The sequence below is a fragment of the Amphiura filiformis genome, chromosome 20, assembly GCF_039555335.1.
Source record: "Amphiura filiformis chromosome 20, Afil_fr2py, whole genome shotgun sequence".
NCBI lineage: Eukaryota > Metazoa > Echinodermata > Ophiuroidea > Amphilepidida > Amphiuridae > Amphiura > Amphiura filiformis.
This window is the reverse complement of record NC_092647.1, coordinates 5,892,701-5,918,867: the sequence shown is the minus strand read 5'-3', so window position 1 is coordinate 5,918,867 and position 26,167 is coordinate 5,892,701. Positions and strand designations below refer to the sequence as shown.

Genomic DNA, 26,167 nt, shown 5'->3' with positions numbered 1-26,167 from the left:
ATGCCTGGCGACTTGTTCCAGGTTTTGTTGGAGCTGGTCGCATATAGGCTATATAAACTCAACCAATAAAGTATCGACACGATAATAGATGGTCAGATATATCGGGAAATGAAATATATAGCAAAAACTTATTTAATGTATATAAAGCGCAACTTTCTCTTGCGCATTTTGATACCTCTTGTGTTGCTCTACGATATCATTTAGTCGAGTTATGGGCGCTTGAGTGGCTTCAAGTCAGATTTTAAAAGTTGCACTTAGCTCCTATTCAAGCCAAATGCGCTGTACTGTAACCAATAAATGACCATTGCTTTTGTCCGCCAAATTCAAATGAGTGTGTGTGATGGTGGGCACACCAAGTATTGAGATGTCAGCAGAAAGAGTTCATGAGATAAGTCAGAGATAAGTAAAGGGTAGCAAGTATTGAAGTTGGAAGTCGAAGGAGTAAAATAAAGTGATTAAGTAAACAGAGCACATCTTTGTCTTGATTTTGTGTGTGTGTGTACACGACGAACGCATTTGGCTTGAATAGGAGCTAAGTGCAACTTTGAAAATCCGACTTGAAGCCACTCAAGCGCCCATAACTCGACCAAATGATATCGTAGACCAACACAAGAGGTATCAAAATGCGCAGGAGAAAGCTGCGCTTTATATACATTAAATAAGTTTTTGCTATATATTTCATTTCGTGATATATCTGACCATCTATAATCGTTTCGATACTTTATTGGTTGAGTTTAGTAACATAATCAGTAGGGCTCCCTGTGCTACACATTCTCTGTGTATCAGCATTCTGACAGCATTCTTTACAATCTGAATTACTTTATTATTCAATGTTTTGGCTACCAAATCTACATTGGTAATAAATAATTAATTAAGATGTTGCAGTTTGTTTGGCTTGACGAAAATCAATAAATATGCATAAGTGCGCACCAGTCACACATTATACAACTGGCATAAGTGCTGGCCAATGGGGGCCTGCCCCTCTTTTGACAGCTAAATCATGCAATTTCAACCTGTTTCTGGGTTATATCAACAACTCGACCCCTTCTTGTTACCAATTATTTGAAATCCTGGATCTTCCCCTGGGTCTGCGTTTACAAGTCACTCATTATGGCCTCTCACCAGGGATGAAAACTCGCTATCTTCTCTAGCCAGGAGATTCTGAGGCGAGTCACACTCAACAACCTTCCCTTGACTCAACACAAGGATGGTGTCAGAGTCCATGATGGTGGCTATGCGGTGCTGCAAGATATAAAAAATAAAGTAATTTATTACTCCAACGCTTTAATGCAGTTACATGTGCAAAGGGGGGCGGGCATGAACCACTTTTTTCCAGACAAAAATGCACCCAGGTGGGGAAATACACCTTAGTTGAGGGAAAATAAAATATAAATGTGTCCTATAAATTTTGAATGTGGTAATTGCATGCATGCTGTTTGGATGTGACATTTTTTTCAAAATTTGGACCTTTTTGGACAAGGGGTGGTTTTTTTAAAAGTAGACTTTTTTTCTTCCAAATTTGGACCATAAAAACCTTAAAATTTTTTTTTTTTCGCTTCGCTATGCTCACAAATGGGACTTTTTGGGTTTAAAAAGGGGACTTTTTGGGCCTTGGTGATTTTGGGGGGATCTTCCCCCGGCCCCCTGGTTACGGGCCTAAACATGACGTTGTGGTAAGTTTAAGTTATGGTAGAGCCAATTGGTGGGGTGGTGGGGGTCAAGTGAACATCAGAGAAAATTAGCTTATACTTACTGCAATGGTAAGAACGGTCCTGTCAGCAAATGCTGTGGCTACTACCTTCTGCAACATCATATCCTACAAAAAAAAATCAAGTTAAGCTATGCATTAATTCAAAAGTTGTTTTTGCATTTATTTGAATAAATTATTTATACTATATGCCTCTACCCACCCTGAGGTTATCCATCTGATAAGAGGAGCTATGTACTAGTGTAATAGAAAACTTTTTGAAGAGAACTAATTAACTTTTAAAGGTATTTTAATTTGGAAAGTTTGGCCTAGTATGAGGCAAAATTCACAAATTCAAATTCATTTTTTAAAATCAATTCTTGCCCTTTGACCAGCATCTATGAAATTTTAGATTTTCCAAACTTTAGTCCCTGCAAAAATGCTGAATTTCAGAAATTTACCAGGGAAATTGAGTGATTTAACAGCGTAAAGAATTTCAACAACCATACATCCACTTCTACTGATTATCATGAGACTAGTGGCGGCACCATCATGCAGGGGGGTGGGGCAACTGGGGAACAAGATCTCGGATTAGGGGGCATTTACCCCTATGTCCCACATGTGGTGGGTTCAAATTACTGCAGCATAACAACATGTATAATGCACTTAGATGGTCATTTATCTTAGTTGTCTCAACCCACTCTACCACATAATGGGCTATTCCATTTAAAATCCACACTACCCCTGTGGAAGATTTAGCTAAAGTCTTCCACAGAGGGAATATGAATTTCAAGTAGAATAGACAGTTTGGCAACTTCCATTTGAAATACTCACTCCAGTTGTGGAAGATATAGGTAAAGCTATAATACAGGGGGAGTATGGGTTTCAGAATGATTAACCCTGACCAATTACATTTGAAAAACATACTCCCCCTGTGGAAGATATTTCCAAAATCTTCCACAGAGGGAGTATGGATTTCAAGTGGAACAGCACAATGCAGGGGCATATCCAGTGTATTATGGGGTTACTTAAGCTGAATTTATACTCTATAGCTGAACGATGAGCGATTGGTATTTGACCAAAGCGCGCTTTTCCCATCGCAACAAAAGGTGCTCTACCTCATTGGCTAAAAACAAATCGCTATCGTTCAGCGATGTAGTATAAATTCAGCTTTGCACACCAAGGGGGATGGAGGTTTCTGGGTATGCCCTTGAAGTGGAAGAAATTTATGCTCTGCAACTAATTGGAGCATATACAATTTTAAAAATTAAAAATAATTTCTACAAGTAATGTTAAGGTACTTACAGTTTCCATATCAATAGAAGCAGTGGCCTCATCCATGACCAGAATGCGAGATTTTCTGAGGAACGCCCTCGCCAGACAGAACAGTTGTCGCTGACCAACACTGAAGTTCTCACCACCCTCTGTGACTTTGGAATCTGTTTGCATAATTTTACAAGAGATCATAAACAGTGTGATTCTATAGATACTGGTGAAACATATTTACCCTAACAGTCCAACAAAATGATCAATATGCATAAATATAGGTCATATAATTTGATCATAATCCCTGTTTTCCACCCATTTTATACCGACTTGTTCTACATGTACTACCTAAATACTTTGTATAGCTCATGAAATAGCACAAATGATTGAGTTAAGTGTATTTTTGCATGTCATGCTCGATTTTTTTTCAAATTAGACCATGTCTAAGAATTTTTTTCTTCAAAAGATAGACCCATCCATATCTAAGGATTTCTTGAGGAAAAAACCACTCATTTGAGCACCTCATCCCTATATGCATATTATATTATATTGATAGTATATAGTTAAGACTTTTTCTGAGGAGGAAGGCAAAGCAACTTTTAGGAGGGGGAGACAAATGAGTACAAAAAAAGCCTAAAAATCTTAAATATCATGGTAGCCAGCATCTCACAGGGGAGGCAAGACTTCTAGGAGCAGCTACCCCTTGACCCCCCTTTTGCTACATCAATAATCACTGATCAAGGTTCTTTAAAACCTTACCTAAACCATCCTCCAGTTCAGACACTATATCCTTTAGTTGTGCAATCGTCAGAGCATCCCACATTTCATCATCAGTACATTGCTTCTGTGGATCCAAGTTTTGCCTGTAAAATGATAATTATTGATACATTATTCAAACAGTTGTCTTTCTTTAATTTATTTTGTCTGACGGCTTGATCACATCACATAATTATACTGAATGTTTACCAGACTGCAGAATACCCTCATTACCTGATAGTCCCTGTGAGTAGGACTGGGTCCTGGGGAATGATTGACAGCCTCTGTCTCAATGTAGTCAAGGGTACTGTGGCCACATCTACACCATCGATGACGATACGGCCTGAAAATAAAACCAGGTAAATTTGATTGAATTTAACCTTTTTCACGTATACTGTAAGTTCTGTACACACATGAAATGGGCTTTTTCATTTAAAATCTATACTACCCCTGTGGAAAATGTTAGAAATATCTTCAAACAGGGGAGTATGAATTTCAAATGGAATGAACACATTAGGCAGGTTTTGCTTTTTGAAATTTGCATCAAGCCTTTAATCGCTCTCCTTGAGTGCTACAGGAGAGCACTAGGAGAGCATTTTTATTGTACTGTATATATGTGGTCATTATTGTCACACCAAAGGTAGACGAGCAATAAAAAGCTCTCCTCAGCTTTCGCTCTAGCTATCCTCGAACGGCAAAGCCTGATTAGGCAGTTTCAAATAGAGTTGGTTAATGTGCTACGGTGAGTGTGGACTTTAAATAGATTTCCCCAATAAGTCCTTTAGAACTATCCAAAACATTTCAGTTACAAACGTTCATTTCAAATTGGTAGGGATTATTTATCAGGAACTTCACCATTCTAGCTTCATTTTTCCACAAGAAAGCACAATTCAAAGTACTTGATAATGTGTAAATTTACATACCTTCGTAAGTGTCAATCATCCTGAATAAGGCAAGGGTGAGAGATGATTTGCCGCTGCCTGTGCGACCACATATACCAATCTGAAAAGGATTTTAAATTAAGTACATGTAACTCATATAAAATACTGAAAGAGAAGTGGGGAAAGAAAGGGAACAGGATGAGAGGGCAGGGGTGGGAAGGGAAAGGGGAGGGGAGAGGAGAGAAGATGAGATCGAGGAGAGGGGAGGAGAGGATATCAAGCTGAGTAGGAGGGTAAAGGAGGGATGGAAGGGGAGGATGGGAAAGAGAAGAAAAAGACAATAGAAACAGAAAATAGAGACAATTTGTTATTTTCCTCAATATTGTTGTTGATAGATTTATACTGTAGACAAAAATATGAATCAAATACTGGACTCACCAACGATTTTTTTCAGTAACGCTATGCAACCCGTTCACGGGTCTTCATCAGACTGCTTAGAGACTTGACTGATGGTTTGGTCACGTGATGGTAATCGGCGAGGAAGTAGTTTCATGGTGGGGTCCCAGGCGTGTGATAGCAGGAAACGGAGGCCCCCCTTCTTGTTGAGTGCTGGCTGCTCAGCTCTTTCCCGGATGGATTCTTTCACTCCCCTCTCAAACCACCTCTCCTCCTTGTCGAAGATTATGATGTTGTCGGCATTGAATTGGTGGCCAGAGAGTTTTGAATGGGTGAAGACTGCGGAGTCCTGGTTTTCGTTGGAACTTCCTCTCCGGTGTTGATTGAAGCGAGCTTTAATAGACTGTTTTGTCTCTCCTACATAAGACTGGGCACAGCTAGTTTCAGAGCATGTGAGTCCATAAACTAGGTTAGACTGTTTGTCTTTTGAATTTTGTCTTTTACGTGCACCAGTTTGCTCAGAAATTATTAGAGGGCTTGTAGGAGGTAGCAATGCCGAATGCCTTGAAAGTGTTTTTGATTCTCTCTGAAAGGCCTGTGGAGTAAGGTATAGTAACTCTGGCTTTGCTAGCAATGACATCTCCCGTGATATTTTGTTGTTGGGTGTCTTTGGTTGTGGCGGCTTTCTCGAAAAGCCCAGTCTGGGTAGCCACACGGTTGACGGGCACTGCGGGCGTGATCTTTTTCTTTCTGAACGTCACTTTCTTCAGAAATAATGGTATCCTCGCGATGATATAAGGTACGGATCACCCCTAATTTGTGCACAAGGGGGTGATGTGACCCAAACTGAAGGTATTGGTCAGTATGGGTCGGTTTCCTGTAAACAGTAGTACTAAGGGTGTTATCAGGGTTAACTTGAACAAGACAGTCTAGGAAAGCAAGCCGATTGTCTTTACTACTTTCCTGAGTAAACTTTTAAGTCCATTAAAATGTTGGAGTCAACTTGATTGATATACTTGAAAAAGTTGTCTTGTTCGTTCTGATCGATAACAACGAATGTATCGTCCACGTATCTGAGCCAGAGTCTTGGAGGTTTGCCTGGAAAGTTCTTCAGGACATATTGCTCAAATTCTTCCATACATATGTCAATACCAATTGGTGAAAGGGGGGATCCCATGACACAGCCATGGATCTGCTTGTAGTATTGCCCTTTGTACGAGAAATATGCGGTATTCAGACAAATATCAACCAACTCAGACAATTGTTCAACATTCAGATTTGTGCGCTCACTGAGGTTTGGGTCATTTATAAGCGAATTGGTAACTGCTTTGAGAACATCATCCGGTGGAATGGATGTAAACAATGCGCTAAAATCGTAAGATGTTATGATTTCGTTTTGTTCTAACTTAATGTCCTTGACAGTATCCACAAAAGCTTGGCTGTTCTTAATATGGTGGGGCGTTTTGCCGACCAATGGAGCAAGAACCTTTTGGCCAAATTGTAGGTAACTGAACCGATGCTGCTTACTATAGGTCGTACCGGGATCGGTTCGGGCTTATGAATCTTTGGTAAGCCATAGAACACGGGAACAGTGGGTTCAGTGGGGGGATTCAAACTATGCTTTTCAACATTAGTGACCGCTCCCTTAGTCCATAATTTATTGGTAAAATCTGTGACCTTCTTTCTGTATCCACTTGTAGGATTGTATCCAACGCGTTTGTAAGTTTGCTGGTCGTTCAATAAATTTTGGCACTTGGAATCATAATCCGCTGTGTTAAGTACCACTGCGCAACGGCCCTAGTAATAGTCTTGTCCTTACCGAGATCAATAAGCGCTTTATTTTCCTCTTTAGTGATGTTAGATAGAGGAGGCTTGGAGTTACGGATGGTTGTGTTAACTTTGTGTCTAAGTTCTTCAGCTTTTGAGTTGTCAAGGTTCGCTTGATTAATGGCCGATTCAGTGGCAGTGATGTATTCAGCAATTGGAATTTTACGATCAACAACACAATAACCAAGACCTTTAGCAAGGATCGATGTTTCACTTTCTGTAAGGTCTCTGTTAGAAAGGTTTTTTACCCACTTTTCCTTGTCCTCATGGGAGATGTTTTTTCCACTATTCCGCCAATTAAGATCTAAATCAGAACGAGATTGCTTCCCGGATTGCTTTAACTTTGAGAATTTATCAATTTGACGATCTTTAACAAGTTTGTGTTGCGCTAGTTGCGTATCTGTGGTGAACTTCTTTACTTGATCATATGTCTCTCTTGTGAGCTCAGTGCGTAGTTTTTCATCAGTTCTGTGAAATTTGTTATTAAGAGCGTTAATCGTGAAGTTTACTTGTCTTACACGCTCATTGAGAAGTTTTCTCTCGGCATTTTTAAGGATGTTACTTGCCTTGTGTCCCTTTATAGTACTCCTGAGTTTAACACTGCGAGGTATAACATCTTCATGTAGACAACGCAAGTTAAAACGCAAGTGGTTCCGATGATTCGCTATCTTCCTCGCCGTATTTTTCGAGTACCATCACGTGACCAAACCATCAGTCAAGTCTCTCGCAGTCTGATGAAGACCCGTGAACGGGTCATAGCGTTACTGAAAAAATGGTTGGTGAGTCCAGTATTTGATTCATATTTTTGTCTATTTTATACTACTGGATGACTCAAAACATTCATAATAGATTTATACTGTATTCACTTATTAAATGCCTATTCCTATTTAGTCATTGCAAAGCTTTACATAAACTAACAATATCAATACCAAAAATACCGAAAGGTAGTCATTGGATATATCAGACTTTACATCTAAATTCAAACTTTATCTTACCTTTTCACCAGGTTTGAAGACAACACTGACGCCTTTGAGTACAGGGTCCAGCTTCTCAGCATACCGCACACTCACATTTTCAAGACTTATTTTGCCTTCACTGGGCCACTCTGCAGGAGGCTCAGTGCCTAGAACAAATCACAATTTTGATTTAAAATCATATTGGTCTCTTTTCCAGAGAAAATTCCTTTGTTGTTCTCATTAAGGTGGTTTGTATGGGAGCAGGACCTAGTGGTGATGGCACTCAAATATTGAGACAAATAAAGCTGACACACAAGAGGAATGGTATGGGTTCGATATAGGAGCCCAAGGCTAGATATAAATGGGTGACATTTGTGCCCCATGTACATGATTTTTCTTAGGAGGGGGAAAACGCCCCAAACTTTTGTTTTGATAATGTGGTGTGAAATCAGTCTGAAACTTCAGACTGATCAGGGCCCAACGATTGAAAAATTCTGTCGGGGCATTTATAGGGGAGGGGTACTAATTATGAAGAATACAGTGTTTATGTATTTATTGATCAATTTGTGGTGCAGCTAGGTAAGTTTTGAATAAAATGTCTCTTATGTAGATTTAACAAGGTCTTACCATCATATTCTTCACTGGGTACATCTGTGTAACGCTTTACACGCTCAACACTGTTCATCTCCAACTCAAGGAAAGCAGATTTTCTCACAAAACAACTAAGGTAGCCAAATATCTAAAGATAAAAAAACAACACAGAATTATATAGCTCAATTAAATAAGATCACTGTGCTTTACCACTGCGCTGACTAATTTAAACCCTTGTAGCATTGTACAGGAACATGTACAGCTCCATGCAGGTGTAGAACTCTAGTCGGCCTACAACCATCACAACCAGAATGGGTAGAATTAACAATTAACATAATTTTTGTCAAGTTGCGTGGTTACAGGGGAGGGAGCTCAATCGGGAGTTCAATAGGACAATAGAATTAGCCTGGACAGAATAGGAAATATTAATTTTCAAAAGGGTTAAGTTGAAGTAGACTATACAAGGAAAGAAAAAATATGATCCTCAGAAATCACACCCCTGTCAAACACAAAAAAAATAAACTTGCAAAATGATGGGCTTTAAAGTGTCAAAAATACCTAAAAAGCTGAAAAAATCCTGAAGAACATCAATTTTCAATACTTTTGTACAAGTAAACCCTTTTTTAAAACCATTATGTTTGCTTTCTTTCACACAAATCCTGCCCAATGACAATGGAAAATTGTCACCTCCTGAGAAGCACATGCCCAAGAAAAAAGGGTCTACTGACTTTGTATCTGATATTGAACTACGCACCGGTGGAATGACCATGATGTTATCTTGTTAAAACATGTCGTCTACACTGTGCATGTATTTGTATGCTTTGTAGTGATGACTGAATAACTGAAAGTTCACATTGTGGCGGATTCATGAAAATATTTTTTTGCAACTTTGGTTATGTGCCATATAGCATGACTGGCTAGCGGCACCCGTGCACAACGTTATTTGTACCACACCGTTGTGACAAGATCACGCTCGGAAGTTCTAAAAACAACAAACTCAGTCTTGGACACAACTGCGCAGTCTCAGTGAAAGTTTGCAACCTGCCCGGGGCAACCTGCTTAATATTCATGTGCAACCAGAATCTGGTTGCAAAACCCTGCCACCTTTTTTCCCACATAGTTTTCTCAGTCGTGCAGCAGTCTAATGTACAGGTAGGCACCACCATTATTTGTCTTCAACTGCCTATTAGGCAGTTGTTTTTGGTAAGGGATGTCTGTAGTACCGGGGCTGTAGTACCACCAGGCCCAATCACCGATTTTGTGCACACAAGTGCATATATGGGACAATTCAGCTAATTACGCTGTCATCAAAATTCTGAGATGAATGCCTGCGAGCATTATGGTAAGGTCGAAAGGTCCAATCAAACTTCAGTAGGCCCTCTCTTCTTGGGTTGCACGGTCACAGCTCAATGAAAATCTACAATACCTTGAGTGTATAGGTGATTGCAAGGCCTTCGGCAGCAGGTTCTAATCCAAAGTACAATGCTCGTAACATGGTAAACAAACCAGCCCTAACCCCACCCTGGGGAGACACAGCTCTGAGAAAATCTACTTGACTTACCTCAAGTGTATAAGTGATAGCCAAACCTGCCATAGCAGGCTCCAATCCAAAGTACAAAGCTCCTAACACAGTAGACAAACCAGCTACGAATACAACCATGGCACCCAGCAGATCCTATATATGACAGAAAATACAAAATATAATCAGTGAACCCATCATATCCTAATCGCGTAAATTCACATAAGCGTTTGCCAGTCACACATTACGCAACGCACAATAAGCGTTCGTACTGCGCCCAACAGCATGCACGCCATACAGTGTTATGAGTCTTATTTTTCCACCATATATAAGCCGAACAAACTTTAAAAACTTACCAATCTGATGCTGAGCCACCTATGCGCAGTCTGCATGTAAAGCTGTGCTGTCAGATTGGTATTGAGCTTCTTGATCATGTTGTCATAGAAATGCTTCTGATCCCTAGAGAAAGAAGGATTTAACATTACTTTATAAAAATATACACATCAAGACAAAAGACTGGATAGATGAGTAAAGTAATAATAATATGTTGTTGGAACTACTCAATTGTGAGGAAAACATTCATGTTAAATGTCTGACCCCACTACCCTAACCCTACAACCCCCACCTCACTACCCAGTGGCATATCCAGAGGAGTGCTTTGGGGCTGAAGCTCCCCGCACTTTGTTAAAAATCATGTAAAATCAGCCACTTTTTGGCGATTTTAGCCATTATTAAGCCCCCTGCATAACTCTGAAAGCCTCTCTGAAACCCCCACAGGAACAGATCCTGGACACGCCGGTGTACCCTACCACCTACCCCAGTACCCAACTGCATTGTGCATGTATAGGCCCAATAACACTACTACACATACTGTGAGTTCATATTCTAAGGTTATTGTAACTGGGACATACCGGCAGATTGTGACTTTATATATAAAAAGTCAGTTTAATAAACCTAACTATTACAAATACACTTACTTGTATGCCCTGATAGTCGACAAGCCACTAAGACTTTCCGAAAAATAGGCAAATATTGGGGACCTTGTGATATTATGCATGCGTTGGAGTTCCCTGCAATTAGGAAACAAAACAAAATAAGCCTGTTAGAGATATCAAGAAATTGTCCATATTAAATAAAACAGCCATTAACATCAAATTCATTAATTTGTATTAAACAATTCACATAGTTTAGTCAGAAATGAGTACAACAATGAAGAACCCATTATATGCACCTACCCCACCCCTACCCTCACGCCACACCCTACCCCACTCTCAAACACACTGTGTATACGCCCCTACCCCACCCTTACCCTCACACCACACCCTACCCCACTCTCAAACACACTGTGTACATACCTTGCAGCAGTAATGAACATTTTCTGTATGTAATAGTAAGCAATTGAAGCTGGGACAAGTACTAAGATGAAGAATGGCCCAACAATAACATTAACTACAAGTGCTGCAATACATGGTATGAGGCTGCCAAGTAGCTCATTAATAGTGTTCAGTAACTCCTGAAATTTATTTAAAAATGAAAGATTAAATCAATAAATACACATATTAAATATATTAATGTATATATACCTGATGATTGCTGTGATGATCACCTGGTTATTTTGCCTGATGATCGCTATTTAAAAGCATTTTTTTAAACCAATGGTTGCAAAATAAAATAAACTTTATATTGAAATACCGGGAAAAGTTCTGCAAATGATGCATCAAGCATGTTTTGCTCCAACTGATATAACTTCTTTGTTATGGGAACGTCAAACATTGACATTTCTATGGATTGATGGAAGTTTTGTGTAATAACTTAAACATCTAGTTTTCCACTAGAAGGAAAATCGACTTTAGATTCAGTTTTTCTTGAATGCTAACTACTGATTTAGGTGTTTTGAAACCATGTAAAATATTTCTACCGAGCAAAAAGGTGAACAAGGGGCAAGGTGTTTTATCTCTTCTTGTGTAGCACTTGGATATCCCAGTATCTAGAAATTAAGAGGGGTTTATGTCCAGAAACCCAAACCCCTTGAAATTTTTGTGTGCAGGAAGTCCAGAAACCCCAAAGCCTTGAAATACAAGGGTTTTGTATGCAGGAAGTCCAGAAACCCCAAAGCCTTGAAATACAAGGGTTTTGTATGCAGGAAGTCCAGAAACCCCAAAGCCTTGAAATGAAATGCAAGGGTTTTGTATCCAGAAACTCAAAGCCCAGAAATACAAGGGGTTTATGTCCAGAAAAGTCCAAACACCCAAAAGCTCTGAAATACAAGGGTTTTGTGTCCATGCAGAAACTAAAGCAGCACACATACTTACCATGTCAATACAACTCACATCCCCTGAGAATCTGTTCAACACTCGGCCAATTGGAGTAGTATCGAAGAATCTAAGTTAACACAAACAAACATAGCATTCTTAGAGTTAAGTATGTTGCTTCCATTCATTTGTTTTTTACTTTTCTTCAAGTTTAAGAACTTGCCAGCGTTCTTGACAGCATGACATTTTCACTGTATTAATCTTTCACGATTTGAGCTGTTCTAGGCAATTTTGTGTTTCTTAGTTTGGAACTGTCAACCTTACACATAAAAGCCTATAATGGATAAAAAATATTTAAGTGGGCTTTTCAATTTGCGATTGTGAAATCACTTAAAAAGCAGGTATTTCTCCCCTGAAAACTTCACAAAATGAGAAGCAAATGGGGTTGCTTCCAAAGCTTGCTGACCAGTATGCCTCTCTGTGGATATGTTGAGTGCAGGGGCCAGGATCAGCCTGAATCAGAAACCCCTACTGCCATGACTGCAAAACCCTAACCCTACCCGTGGTTTTTTCTGCTATCGGAAGGGAAAGAAAGAACGAAAAAGGAGAGGAGATGAAGAAGAAAGTCACTTGGCACCCCAGGGATTCGAACCTTGGACCCCTCGCATGCCACACAGAAAAGATCCCCAGCATGTAGCTACACAGGTGACGTTGGCCCGGCCAACGATTCCCTGGGTATATGTGACTTGGTCTGATTGCGTCATCAAGTCCCGTGGAATGCATGCACGCAGAGTGGTTTTAATAGTGAGCTTTAGTGAGTCCTAGTTGGGTTAGGGTTAAGGAGGCATATAGGAAAAACATGCATATAGCTTAAGCAGCCCAGATCAATGCTCACAGCATACATACCTCATTGGTGCCCTTATTATGTTTCTCAGCATTGCACCATGTAGTTTTCTTGCTGCTACCAATGATGATGTAATTTGAATTCCATAGCACAAAATTGAACTCAATATAGCGACGATGGATATGCCTGCATATCCCATGATGAAATGTTTGGTAGTCCTGGTATCATTCTGTAGTGAAAACATACCCATTATACAATTATTGATTCACACATTCACTTATACTTAGGTTAAGAAATGCATGCATAGTACTGGAAGTCTGGTTCATATTTCAAAATAATAGCTGCCCTATAGACATTTGGCAATTACTACCCTTCTACATTGTATATATCTGTAGATATGACATGTGGCAGCTATCGCACATGGCCTCAATTTTGTATTTTTTGTCCCCAAAAGTGGACCATTTTGACACTTTTATATTTTTCAAGCAGGTATGATCCTGAGCACCACCTGCCAATCTAACATTGCCTCTGATTGGTCAATTACATGATATATTTACTTTAATCACCAATCAGAAAGGAGCTTTGCATATAATTCACACCAATTTTTTTTGTGTGGTGAAATTATTCTAACAATGTTGCTGATTGGTCCAATTAATAATGAAAGCTTTATGGCTTCTTACCTTGAGGCTTGCTTCAGACCATGTTGATAGCCAGAAGGTTGACCCCATACCCAAAGAAGTCCGCACAATTAACCCAAGTACTAAGATGCACACTAATACAGCTCCGATGGTCTTGAGATAATAGAGATACACATCTAAGGTTACAGAGCCCCTCTCTCTGTCTTCTTCTTCAATCAATTTGCCAGCATCAGGTGTCACTACAAAATAATACATTAAGCATGTTAAGAGTGGATTAGTTGAATGTTTAATGGCAAAAATATACAAACATTGTGACACAAATCTACAGCACTGGAAATCAACATGCTTTACCACTTAAACTTGCAGAGTAAATCAGTCATTGCACTTTCTGCAGTAAGTAGAGTGGACTAAAAAGTTTGTTCCCATCCACCTAAACCAAAACCCACACAAAATTATTTTCAAAATATAATTTTAAAAAATCTTTTTTTTTATAATTTTTTCCAAATTTTTTTTTTAAAAATATTTTTCCAAACTATTTTTTTGGACTCTATGCACGAGAATGTTTTTTCCTTCCTGATTTCTCAAATAAAATACTAAATACTGTAAAATTGCTCTCTAAAACAAAAAGCATCCACCCTAGCTGTAAGAAAAAATAGTTTTTTGATTTGCCTTTGGTATTGTATTTACCTTTCTTTTCTTTACTTTCTTCTTTTGCTATTTTTGTCTTCTCTCCTTCGCCTCCTGTAGCTGAGTCAGTCTCTTCACCAGACTTCTCAGAAGCTGCTTCAGAATAATTAGCATGGTGTATGGCATCTTGCCATGTGTTATAAAGGTTGGGATCTTTCTCTTGGATTTCTTCCAGTGTTCCTTGATGTTGAATTTTACCATCTTTCATTACTATCACCTAAATATGCACACAGAAAAAATAGAATATTAACTTGTGAAACCAGTATTTTTAGTTAAGGCGACGAAAAAAAGAAACTCTGTTCTACAGGCGGACAGACGGCCATTTTTTTTAAATGACCCAAAAAATCACCAAAATATGTAAATAATTTGCGATTTGAGAAAATACAAAACAAAAATTGTTCCTGAAATTTCCGAAATTTGGGTCGGAAATTTGTCAAATTCTGGGTCGGTCGGGCCAGTAGAACAGGGTTTTCTTTTTTTGTCGCCTAAAAGCTATATTCTCCACTCTTGGACAAGGAACTCACTGCTTATTGGTCCAGTTTACCCAAAGGCTTTCTTTCTGTAATTGTTATGTTGGTCCAAAAGTATCACATGCGATTCTTTTTAATCAAGTTACTTTAATCGCCTAAGAGCTCTAAGGTAACTGATCACAGTTCTTACCAGGTCTGCATGTTGCAAGAATTGAAGCTGATGTGTCACTAATATGACAGTCTGCTTGTTCTTCACTAGCATTCCCATAATGCCTTCCTGGAAAAGATGGCCGCCAACGTGTACATCAAGGGCAGACAGCGGATCATCCTGATTGAAGGAAAAGACATAGCAAAAGATTTATACAAAGTAGAAGAAAAAATATATAAATTTGTTTAAAACTAAATGATCTGTTTTAGAATATTTTCAACTTAAAGGTCCATGACCCAATTGACAGCCTCATCCCCTGATGGATCTTAATGTTGATGAGATTTTGATATCATATAATAGATCATTTTTTCTCATTTTACCATCCTGAAATTGGACATTCCAAATCGATGTATTCAGAAGAAATTGTAAAAAATTGTTAATTTGTGGTTACCACGGTAGTGCAATTTCCCATGCCCCTGCATGCCCATTTGCATTGTGGGTAGGTCCAGGAATTTCATATTGTGCTACTTATTCACCTTTACACTGAAAATGTTCTTTTTTTTCCATGGATGCATAAAGGGGATGATATTTAACTTTGTATGCATGTTTGAAGGCAATCTATATCCTAAACCAATAGGGTTATCCCCATTTAAAGCAATTACATTCGGTGAAATAAATTTTGTTACCAAAATATACAATCTGCCAATGTCATTAATTAATTACTGAAATAAAAATTTCTAGAACAATTGTAAAAATTAAGTAATTAACAACTTCCGGAAAAACAGCAAAAAACACTGCAGTAAGATACATACCAATACAATGATATCTCTCCCAGAGTACAAACTCCTTGCAACACTGACTCGTTGTTTTTGTCCACCACTCAAATTGATGCCTTTTTCACCAATTTCAGTGTCATCCCCAGCAGGGAGGATGTCAAGATCTGTCTGTAATGCACAAGCTTCCATACACTTCTTGTATCTGTGAAAAAAGAGAAATAGAAAATAATTAGGCTCATTCAGCAATTTGTTCATTGGGAGAATCGTAAATATCATCAAAATTCTTTTTGCACCTTTGTTAACATCATAGATGTGCTATCATAGCTGCGCCATTGTTCCATAAACATTAAGGTATAGGACACTTTTTGTTTTTGCTATAGCCCCCAAATGAAATGTATTTAATTATGTTTGTACTCACTCAGGTAGCATTGTGTGTGAAATTTATGACAATACTATGTTCTATTCTTTTTTATTGTCATTTTAATGTCTAAAATGGGCCAAAATGAGGGTTTTTCAATATTGCTGTCCATTTCTAATTGTCACCCCCACAGACTTTACAGTCTTTTTCATAAAAATTGAATAGCACTTACTTTGGATGTAAAACTCACACAAAATGCTTTTAAGGTGTTTGCAGAGATAATTAGATCAGTACTTTTCAATCGGGGCTATGTGGATTTTTTTAATGTATTGCTTGTACAATGAAATATAGGTCATTTCACAATAAAATGTCCATTTGAAACAAAGGTGTGCTAGTGGTTAAGGGATCTAAAATGAGCGTTTATTGCGTTTCGACAGTATTTTTTGTGGGACATGAGAGCACCTCAGACCTATCGAATTGCATTCTGAATACGAAGCATGTCTTTCTGATACCAAATAATTTTCATTTTTGAAAATCACAATATAATAAATTTTATGACAAATTATAAAAAATTGATATTTTTCAAATTTTGATATATAACAGTCCTCGAAGTAAATTATATAAATCTAATGATATATTCTTAAAGTGTATGTAGCAGGGAGGAAAAGCCGACGGTCAATTGAAAATTTTGACATTTCATATTGAAGATGTGGATTTTTTTCCCAAAAAGACCTTTTTTTTGTGGTGTTTTTGGAAAAAATCCATATCTTCAATATGAAAGGTCAAAATTTTCAATTGATCGTCGGATTTTCATCCCACCTACATACACTTTAAGTATAAATCATCAGATTTATCAAGTTTACTTCAAGTACTGTTAAATATCAAAATATCAATTTTAATGATTTGCCATAAAATGTGTATTAAATTGCTAATTTCAAAAATCAAAATTATTTGATATCAGAATGACATTCTTCAGATTCAGAATGCAATTCGATATGTCTGATGTGCTCTAATGTCCCAAAATAAATACTGTCCAAACGCTCATACCCCAGCCCTTAAGTTGAAAGCTGTGTGTTTTAAGACAAAATTTACAGTCATTTTACATGAAGCAGTAATATATCTACTGAAGTTTAACTGTTACTTTTGTTTGTTTTTCTTATTGCACAAGGCTCTCAAATTTGGCATGGTACAGTGCTGCAGTCCATTTGCCTTCCTCAAGACATTTAAGTAAAATCAAATTTTGTATTTTTTTTTCGAAACCCGCTAATTTTTGCAATAATTTGATGCTAGTTGGATTCCTACATTTCCTTACTGAAAATGTATTCTTTCATATACTTATCATCAATACATTTAGAGACACAATAAAAAACATCTAAACTACAGCCTCGATGAAGTCAATACAGATAATAGCAGTAGACATTTAGCAAATTACACTTGTACTTTTAGAGTAGGTTATTACATTTAGAGACACAATAAAAAACAATATCTAAACTACTGCTCAAAGGAAGTCATATATGGATAATAGCAGTAGACATTTAGCAAATTATTTTTAGGGCAGGTTATTGTATTTAGAGATACAATAAAAAATTTAGCAAATTACACTTGTACTTTTAGAGCAGGTTATTACATTTAGAGATACAATATAAAACTACTGCCTCAAGGAAGTCATATACAGATAATAGCAGTAGACATTTAGCAAATTACACTTTTATGCAATATAGTTTTATGCAATATAGACATGATAAACTGTGATCAAATTGACCTATATGTAATAGTTGGTTGTTTGGTGTAGTTACAACAAAATATATTGTACAGAAATATCGCTATCCAAGTGCGGACTGGTCCTGGGCACAAGCGCCCCCCCCCCCCACTTTTGTTGGTCATTCGGGGGGACGGTGCAAAAACGTCAAAATTTGCCCCCTCAAAATAGGATTCCTTGGCCTTTTAAAATGCTAAAACCCTTGAGCTTCCAGGGGTGCTGCCCTAAGGCAGGCCACTGGACCCCACCTGTGAGGGGCTTGGCGGCAAGCCACTGCAGTGCAGGCTATGCCCGCACTTAACCTTACACTCCTAATTAGACTCCATTCGCGGGAACTGAACAACCTGGCCCGCCACTTTCAATGTGCTGCGCACGCCACTGCCTATATACACCAACAAATGCAGATGTGGGTTTATACTCCTCGCTTTGAGAAAGCCAGAAGGTTTCTGGTGAAACTGTCAGCAGAAAAACGTAAGTTTTTCACTTGGTCTTGACAAATTAACTCTAAATAGCTGATTAATTAACAGACCTGATGAATCTCTTCAGTCTCATTATACTCCTACTGTTAGTGTTTATGATAGAAGGTATGCAATGCGGACGTTACTCATGACAGACTCATCTTCATTAAAAAAATCCTCCTCAAGGGATTTATGGAAATTGCACATGATAATATAATAAAACATATGGCAGGTCTGAATGATTGTGGGATCGATCTAGAGACCTGCCCCTCAGTCATTTCAGAACTGTCTTCCAACATGTCTACCATTTCAATTGTTATGCCTTTCCAACTGGTTTATTGTATAGGCCCTATAATAACACAGTCCCGGAACCATGGATGTCTGTAAGTCATGAGCCCCCCACCATTACAGAGATGTCTGTAAGTCATTAGCCCCCCCCCCCCCACCATTACAGAGATTTCTCAGAAGTCATTGTTTGATGCATGGTGGCTTGCTTTCGACGTCGTGGGTTCGATTCCCTGTCCCACCACCATGTTGCGCCCTTGGGCAAGGCGCCACCCCACCCAGGTGCAATGGGAAGCTGTTAGGGGTAGTCACAGTTGTTGTACTGATGTACCCTGCGCCACTTGTAGGCTGCAAACGTAGGCTACAAATATTCTAATAACGGTGGAATAAATGTAAAGCGCTTTGAGGCTGTTTACGGCATAATGCGCTATATAAATATCTACATTTATTTTATTTTATTTATTTTGATGGTGTTAACCCCATGAGAACTGCCTGCCGATCGGCCAAAAAGAAGTTTTCATTATCAATTGGCCCAATCAGCAACATTGTTAGAATAATTTCACCATGCAAAAATATTGGGGGGAATTATTTGCAAAGCTCCATTCTGATTGGTGACTGAAGTGAAATATCATGTAATTGACCAAATCAGAGGCAATGTTAGATTGGCAGGTAGTGCTCAGGGGGTTAAAGTGCCCACCAGCCCCCCTCCACCATACACCCCCACTTCTTTTATTTGAATCTTACTTGCAACTGTCCATATCTTGTCCAAAGAGTATATTGTCCTTGAGTGAAGCATTGAGTAACCAGGGTTTCTGAGCTGCATATGCCATTGAGATATTGCCACTGAAATTAACAAACCCAGAAAACTGTCACTGAAATGAATCTGGTACAAGAATGGTTTTGTCTAAACACAGTCAGTTATAACATGTAGTGCTTAGCTGTAAAAGTAAAATGTTTTGAAGAAAGGATGTTTGGTTTGAAGAAATAAAGTTTTAATTAAAAGAAGAAAAAGGAAAGAAGACATTACCCTCCCGCCCCATTTTAGCTGTAATGAAAGTTTTCAAGAAATTAACTTGAAAGAAGAAAGTTTGAAGAAAGAAAAGACAAATAATATAAAATATATGCAAACCTGTTGAATTGCACTGATCCCTTTAGCGTGGTCATTTCTCCCAAGATAGCTGACAGCAAGGATGACTTGCCACTACCCACTTGACCAACAACTATGGTAAGTTTACCTGTGGGTAGAGTAGACATGCAAATATGTGTGAACTCATTATATCCATTTGTAGACGTAAATTTGTTTCAATAAACGCCCTTTAAAAAAAAAAAAATTAGGTAAACCAGGTAAAAAATAAGCTACCCCAAAATAACTTTGTTAAGCACCCTGGGCGCTTATTGGAATGAATATGGTATTATTATTATTATTATTATTACTATTAGGCCTAAAAAATTGTTTGATTGGCGTAATCCGACCGACCCTAAAAAATAGGCCCAACCCTAGACTTTTTTTCTTATTTTTTCTATTTTTTTTTTTTAATTTAAAAAATTAAAATTAGAAAAAGAAAAAAAAGTTCCAAGGCCTTTATCATACACAATTTACAGCTTGAAATGTGTGTGTAAAAAATGTAGACCGACCTACCCTAATTCTTTTTTATGTTATGCCAATCAATCCCATTTTTTAAGCCTTATTATTATTATTATGAATGATGTACATTCTAATTAGTCCACATAAACCCAAGCAAACAGCATTCCTTTCATGATCAAATTGGGTAATTTCATGAAAAATATGAAACCCATCTTTTTCTCTCTTACATAGGCCTAACAATAATCTGTGCAGAGATGTGCAAACACCCCACACCTTCCCACCCCAGGCCCCCTCCCACGCACACATCCATATTACCATACCTGCTGGTATGTTGACTTGTATATCATCAAGAACTGCAGTTGCACTGTTCTGATCCCAAGTGAAGCTACCATGCTCTATCTGCAATCAATCATATCAATCAATCAATCAATCAATCAACAATTAATCAAATCAATCAATCAATCTCCCAGCAATCAACTTAATCAATCAATCAAAGCAATCAATCTCCCATCAATCAAATCAATCAATATATCAGTCAATCAATCCGCCCATCAATCAAGCAAGGAACTCAAGCTATAAAATCAAATTTACCCCCCCAAAAAAAAACACCTAAAGAAACATGACATAATCAAAAGATTTTACCTTAACAGCCGTGTCATGAGGCAAATTAGGCAGTCCATTTGATGCTTCCGTTTCCACCATTGACTTGTGCACATTGCTTCCTTCATCATGGTCACTCTCTGTTAGCTTGTGATATCCATTCTTCAAATTGCAGTTACTATCTGGAACCTAAAAAACCCAAGATACATGTATGATATTCCAAAAATTTAAACAAGCATGTAACTAAACATAACGTGAACAGTTGTGGCATAAGGAATAATTTTTGCCCAAATTGCAAGATTTTCCCCCAAATAGGACATTTTTGCCCAAAATAGTGACGGGTGGGGTTGGGGGTGGCAAAAATGTCCCCTTTTTTTCCCCTTGTGGTCCGCTACAGATTATGACATGTCTACACTGAAGGGAATATTTACCAATTTCTCAACACATTGAAAATCTTGGAAGTTTTCACTTGATTCTCCACTGACATTCTGATTTATGCATGAGTTTTTAAAAGAAAACCTGACATAGGCCCTATAGGATTTCCAACTCATTAATTGTTCTCTCTTGAAGCACTCACAAAAGTGTGTGATGTTATTCGTTGCTGCTGGGGTCATTTACTACATTGATAAATCATTGTATTTTAATTTTAAAAACATACAAAAATTTGGGGTATAAACAGAGGGTGAAGCAGCAGATATCATCGTTTTGTTATGAATTTTGGAAAATTACTTTTTGGCCTGTATGCAAAAGAATTACGGTTGAAATTCATACACCCTATATGATGACCTTAGTGTTCCGCACAGGGAGTGTTGATTTCAAATGGGGTTACCTAAATTGGTGACTCCATTTGAATTTACATGGCGTTGTCTTCAATAGGGGGTGTACATTTATGGATTACAACTTAAAATAGCCCAATTCCTAACTTTTACCAACTCACATTATATCCTTTAGTGTTCTGTGAATGATGCTGTTTCTGATGTCTCTTGCTCCTCGTCTCTACTTCTGGAGCATTCAGGAATTCCTGGACACGTTTGATGCTGACGAAGGCATTGAGGACTCCAGTTGCTGAACCAGGAACACCAAACAAAGGTCTTGTCAGCTGGTTGAACAGTGCTAGGGAGGTGAAAGCTACAGCTGGTGTAAGAGCCACATTCTGAACAAACTCATATAAGCCAAATGCCTTCATGAAAAAAAAAATGAAAATTATGAGAAAATTATGAAGATATGTGATTCTGAACAGACCCATTGACAAGTGGGGACAATGGGATATCCCCTCCCCACACCCAGATTACCACTTAGGGGCCCCAAGACTGAGAACATGCAAATATTTTGAGGACCAGGAGGACCATGCATCCCTTGGGGTCATTCTAACACAAAAGTGCTAACCTCCCACAGCTGACAACCTCTGATATACACCCTAATAACGTATCACAGGTGATTAATTTTATTTGATACATCTAAATAGTGTAATACATGTAGCGCTAAATGGCATAGTAGGAGAAATTCACACTTCCTGTATTAACCCTAACCCCCAAAGGGCTTTTTGGCAACGGGAAGGGAAAGAAGGAAAGAATAAAGAGAGAAAAGAAAGAAAGAAGCTGTTAGCTCTGGGTGGGATTCGAACCCGAGACCCCTCGCATGCCAAGCACTCGGTCGGCGACACTTTGCCACAGGTCTTGGGCTTCGCTGGTCAGCGAAACCGTGCCTATATATCACTTAGGGCGATTGCATCATCACACCACATAGGATGCACGCACGAACAGCGCATATATCAAGTAGTATTTTGTAGTATACAGGAGGGTTTATAGGGTTAAGAGAGGACGGGTTAGTGTAGTGGTCTTCTCACTACTGTGGCCCGTGTTCAATTGCCCGCCATGACACATGTGAGTTTGGTTGCTGATCCGTGCTCGTCCTTGCAGTTTTTTCTCCGGGTGCTCTGTTTTTTCTCCTGTATTCTAAAATCGGACCTCTTCCCATATCCCATGTCCCATGAAGTCCAGTTGGCATCCCTTGAATTTAGTAGTGTCTGAGCACTATTAGGCTTTGCCTGGCTTTGGCCGAATGTTATAAAAATAGAAAAAATAAAATAAAATAAGGTCATGTCTTCCATAAAAGTGTATGGATTCCTACTGGAAAAGCCCTATGGATGGTTCCATCATATCAGCTTATAAATTCATTGATATCTAAAAACATAGTTTACCTACCACAAGAGTGACAGCCACTGGAGTAGCCATGGAGATAGTTACTGAAAAATATTCAAGAAAATATTCAATTAATACAACATGCGGGACAACATGTTAGCTAACAATGAGCACTGTATAATAGAAACACATTATAACACCACTGCCATTATAGCAATTACTGCTATTTGTTTGCCACGTACAAAAGCAGTATTTTACAGTATACAAAGGAGAGAAAATAAACTGAGCTCAAAAAGAAACTTATAATTTTTCACAAGGTCATATCTTGAAATCCTGTCCATCGAATTGAACCAAAATTACACACAGGTTTACTTCAATACTCTACTCTTAGCACATGTCAGTAACCAAGCAGTTATCCAACTGACACAACAGCAAAATGCCCTGACATGGAACAGCTTCCTGGACCACATTCACAGCCCAGCCCTGTTTCATGAAAAAAGTGTATGAAAAGCAGAAAGCAGCACCGTTTTATCATCTGTGCAAGGATCTTGAGTGCATTCTCACAGATTTTTTGTGCTGGCTGCCAAATGTTGGGCTGTGAAAGTGGAGGAAGTCCAGGAAGCTGTCCCATGACAGTGCATTTTGCTGTTGTGTCAGTTGGACAACTGCTTGGTTACTGACATGTGTTTTGAGTAGAGTATTAAAGTAATTCTGTGTGTAATTTTGGTTCATTTTGATTGACACTATTTTAAGATATGACCTTGTGATTCACAAGTTGTAAAAAATTATAAGTTTCTTTTTGAGCCCAGTTTATATTTCAACCAATAATTTGTTTTCATACATAGCTATACATGTAGCACTATGTCATTTAGCTTAATTTGTGAACTTTCCAATTTGCCATCACTCCCTGTGCAAAATCAATAGGATTTTATTTTTAAATGAAAAAAAGAAGCGTTTTGGGACAAAACAAAGAGCAGGTAGAATTTTCTCATCAATTTACACATCCAGGATTATTTTCAAGCGAATGTGTACACCGGTGTGTACAGGACACTGTACTATAGGACAATTAAACAAATATATAAACCAACAGTATAAGTTTTGCAAACTATTCAACTTGCGACATTTTCATGCATCTGATGCGATCAAGCAAAATCAGTCAGAAGTCAGAAATTTTAATTTGCAGATATAGGGGGAATGTGTCAGTATTTCTTATTCTTATTGGATAACTTTCTAACAATACAGAGAGAAACACAGGATTTTCTTCAAATTGCATTTAACATCTGGAACCTGTAAAACCTATATGATATTATCCCAAACATTAAAAAAGCAGTTTACAAATTTTTCAGCACATTGAAAATTTTGGCAGATTTTGCTTGGTTCGTCACTGACATTCTGACTTACAGCATAAACTAACAAATTTCTATGTTTAGAAATATAAAAATGTGAAATTTGATTTGATCTAACCGATTTTGATTGATGGCATCACTGCCATCACATATCTTGTCTTTGAGTATACTTACTCAACAGTACAATATAAAGGCTGATTTTGACCATGGCCCACAATTCCTTCTTTCTTATGGATTCTATAGCTTCACAGTACAATTCTTCCCATCCGTACAGTTTCAGCAGCTTCATACCATTCAACATCTCATTGGAGCGCTTCAAACGCTCATCTGAAACTTTCTGCAAAGAGAAAATCATGGAAGCAATGGCTTAGCCAAGAGTTTTTCAGTGGTGTCAAACCTTGTATGTAGTGCGGGTTAACGAACTCATTTTTTTGAGGTTGCTGCTCTTAACCTAGAAAGGGGGCTCACAAAAATGAGGGTCATAAAAATTGACTCCATGTCACCAACAGATTTTTGTCTCAGATATTCATGACCCCCTTCCAAAGAAATTCCAGCCCTTAAAACAGGGTAAAACAGATTGTAGCAAGTTAAAGCCATATTATAACATTTGCTGAGAAGAACGCCCTCAAAAAAATTTAAATTCAGGTGCTAAGTAAACAAAGACACTCTGCAAAAATCAAGACTTTTGGTGCTGTAGTTTGGTCAAAATCTGAGATTTTGAATTTTGAATAAAACGCAAGAACCATCGTTTTATTATTACGACGGAAATATTAATCGAACACGTATGCGATGTTCATAACACATACAGTATGTACACCATGTACACGGCGTGCAGGACACGCATACAGAGCGTCATACTGTATTTACAACCGCTGGAGTAACATGCATTGGCGCTAGTAGTAAATTCCGATTTTCTTTGCTTAACTTGACTTGTTCAGCTCAAAATTAAAAGGGGACATATCTGAAAGTAAAAGCTAACATTTTATGGAAAATAAATACTAATCTATTTTTACAGAAATGTAATAATATGGCTTTGATTTCAGATTATATTTTTTTTTAATGATCACAATCTAAGGATGGATTTGAACAGGTTTTCAAGCAGGTTAAGGGGTCTAGAATGAGCATTTATGGCATTTCGACAGTATTTTTTGTGGGACATGAGAGCACCTCAGACGTATTCTGAATACAAAGCATGTCTTTCTGATATCAAATAATTTTCATTTTTTGAAATTCACAATATAATATGAATTTTATGACAAATTAATAAAATTTGATATTTTTCAAATTTTTGATATATAACAGTCCTCGAAGTAAATTTGATAAATCCAATGATATATTCTTAAAGTGTATGTAGCTGTGAGGAAAAGCCGACGATCAATTGAAAATGTTGACCTTTTATATGGAATTTTTTCCCAAAAATACCTGTTAAATATCAAAATATCAATTTTTAATGATTTGCCATAAAATGTGTATTACATTGCGAATTTCAAAAATCAAAATTATTTGATATCAGAAGGACATTCTTCGTATTCAGAATGCAATTCGATATGTCTGATGTGCTCTAATGTCCCACAATAAATACTGTCCAAACGTTCATACCCCTTCCTTAAACAGGTTTAAAACAGGGTTTAAAAGTTAATTTCAGCTTCTACTCACCTCTTTTTCTTTGTATCCCTTGACCATAAGTCTAAACACTACAGCATGGGCTGGCAGGAACACCAGCAATGCTACAGCAGCAACCAGCACTGAGTAGCCCATTTGTAGATACAAGAACACCAGAGAACATATCATCTGCAGAATCAAGAGGATATTGTAAATTAATTTGATTGGTTACCAATGGTGAAGCCAAGGGAGGGAACAGCAGCTTCTTCCTGTGAAAAGTCTTGCCCACCTTCTTTTCCCCAGGCTGAATTAGCATGATTATCTGTCCCTCTGGATCCA

At 38.0% G+C, this 26,167-nt stretch overlaps 1 protein-coding gene across 1 annotated transcript in view; it reads right to left on the bottom strand.

Moving 5' to 3' along the window:
- Positions 1-742: 742 nt before the first annotated feature.
- The window catches only part of LOC140143015 (ATP-binding cassette sub-family C member 9-like), a 40,907-nt gene continuing 15,482 nt past the window's right edge, over positions 743-26,167 (bottom strand). Inside the window, exons 9-34 of the mRNA XM_072165047.1 lie at positions 25,883-26,017; positions 24,401-24,563; positions 22,944-22,984; positions 21,677-21,919; positions 20,782-20,928; positions 20,460-20,538; positions 19,684-19,789; positions 19,299-19,397; positions 15,731-15,896; positions 14,961-15,098; positions 14,301-14,517; positions 13,656-13,852; positions 13,038-13,204; positions 12,192-12,261; positions 11,235-11,392; positions 10,857-10,949; positions 10,236-10,338; positions 9,922-10,035; positions 8,397-8,508; positions 7,809-7,936; positions 4,633-4,711; positions 3,944-4,052; positions 3,713-3,816; positions 2,993-3,126; positions 1,754-1,816; positions 743-1,242 (exon numbers count right to left, since the gene is read on the bottom strand). Of these exons, the coding sequence (XP_072021148.1) occupies positions 1,102-1,242; positions 1,754-1,816; positions 2,993-3,126; positions 3,713-3,816; positions 3,944-4,052; positions 4,633-4,711; positions 7,809-7,936; positions 8,397-8,508; positions 9,922-10,035; positions 10,236-10,338; positions 10,857-10,949; positions 11,235-11,392; positions 12,192-12,261; positions 13,038-13,204; positions 13,656-13,852; positions 14,301-14,517; positions 14,961-15,098; positions 15,731-15,896; positions 19,299-19,397; positions 19,684-19,789; positions 20,460-20,538; positions 20,782-20,928; positions 21,677-21,919; positions 22,944-22,984; positions 24,401-24,563; positions 25,883-26,017 (3,306 nt within the window). The 3' untranslated portion in view covers positions 743-1,101. The remainder of the gene's footprint in view (positions 1,243-1,753; positions 1,817-2,992; positions 3,127-3,712; positions 3,817-3,943; positions 4,053-4,632; positions 4,712-7,808; positions 7,937-8,396; positions 8,509-9,921; positions 10,036-10,235; positions 10,339-10,856; positions 10,950-11,234; positions 11,393-12,191; positions 12,262-13,037; positions 13,205-13,655; positions 13,853-14,300; positions 14,518-14,960; positions 15,099-15,730; positions 15,897-19,298; positions 19,398-19,683; positions 19,790-20,459; positions 20,539-20,781; positions 20,929-21,676; positions 21,920-22,943; positions 22,985-24,400; positions 24,564-25,882; positions 26,018-26,167) is intronic.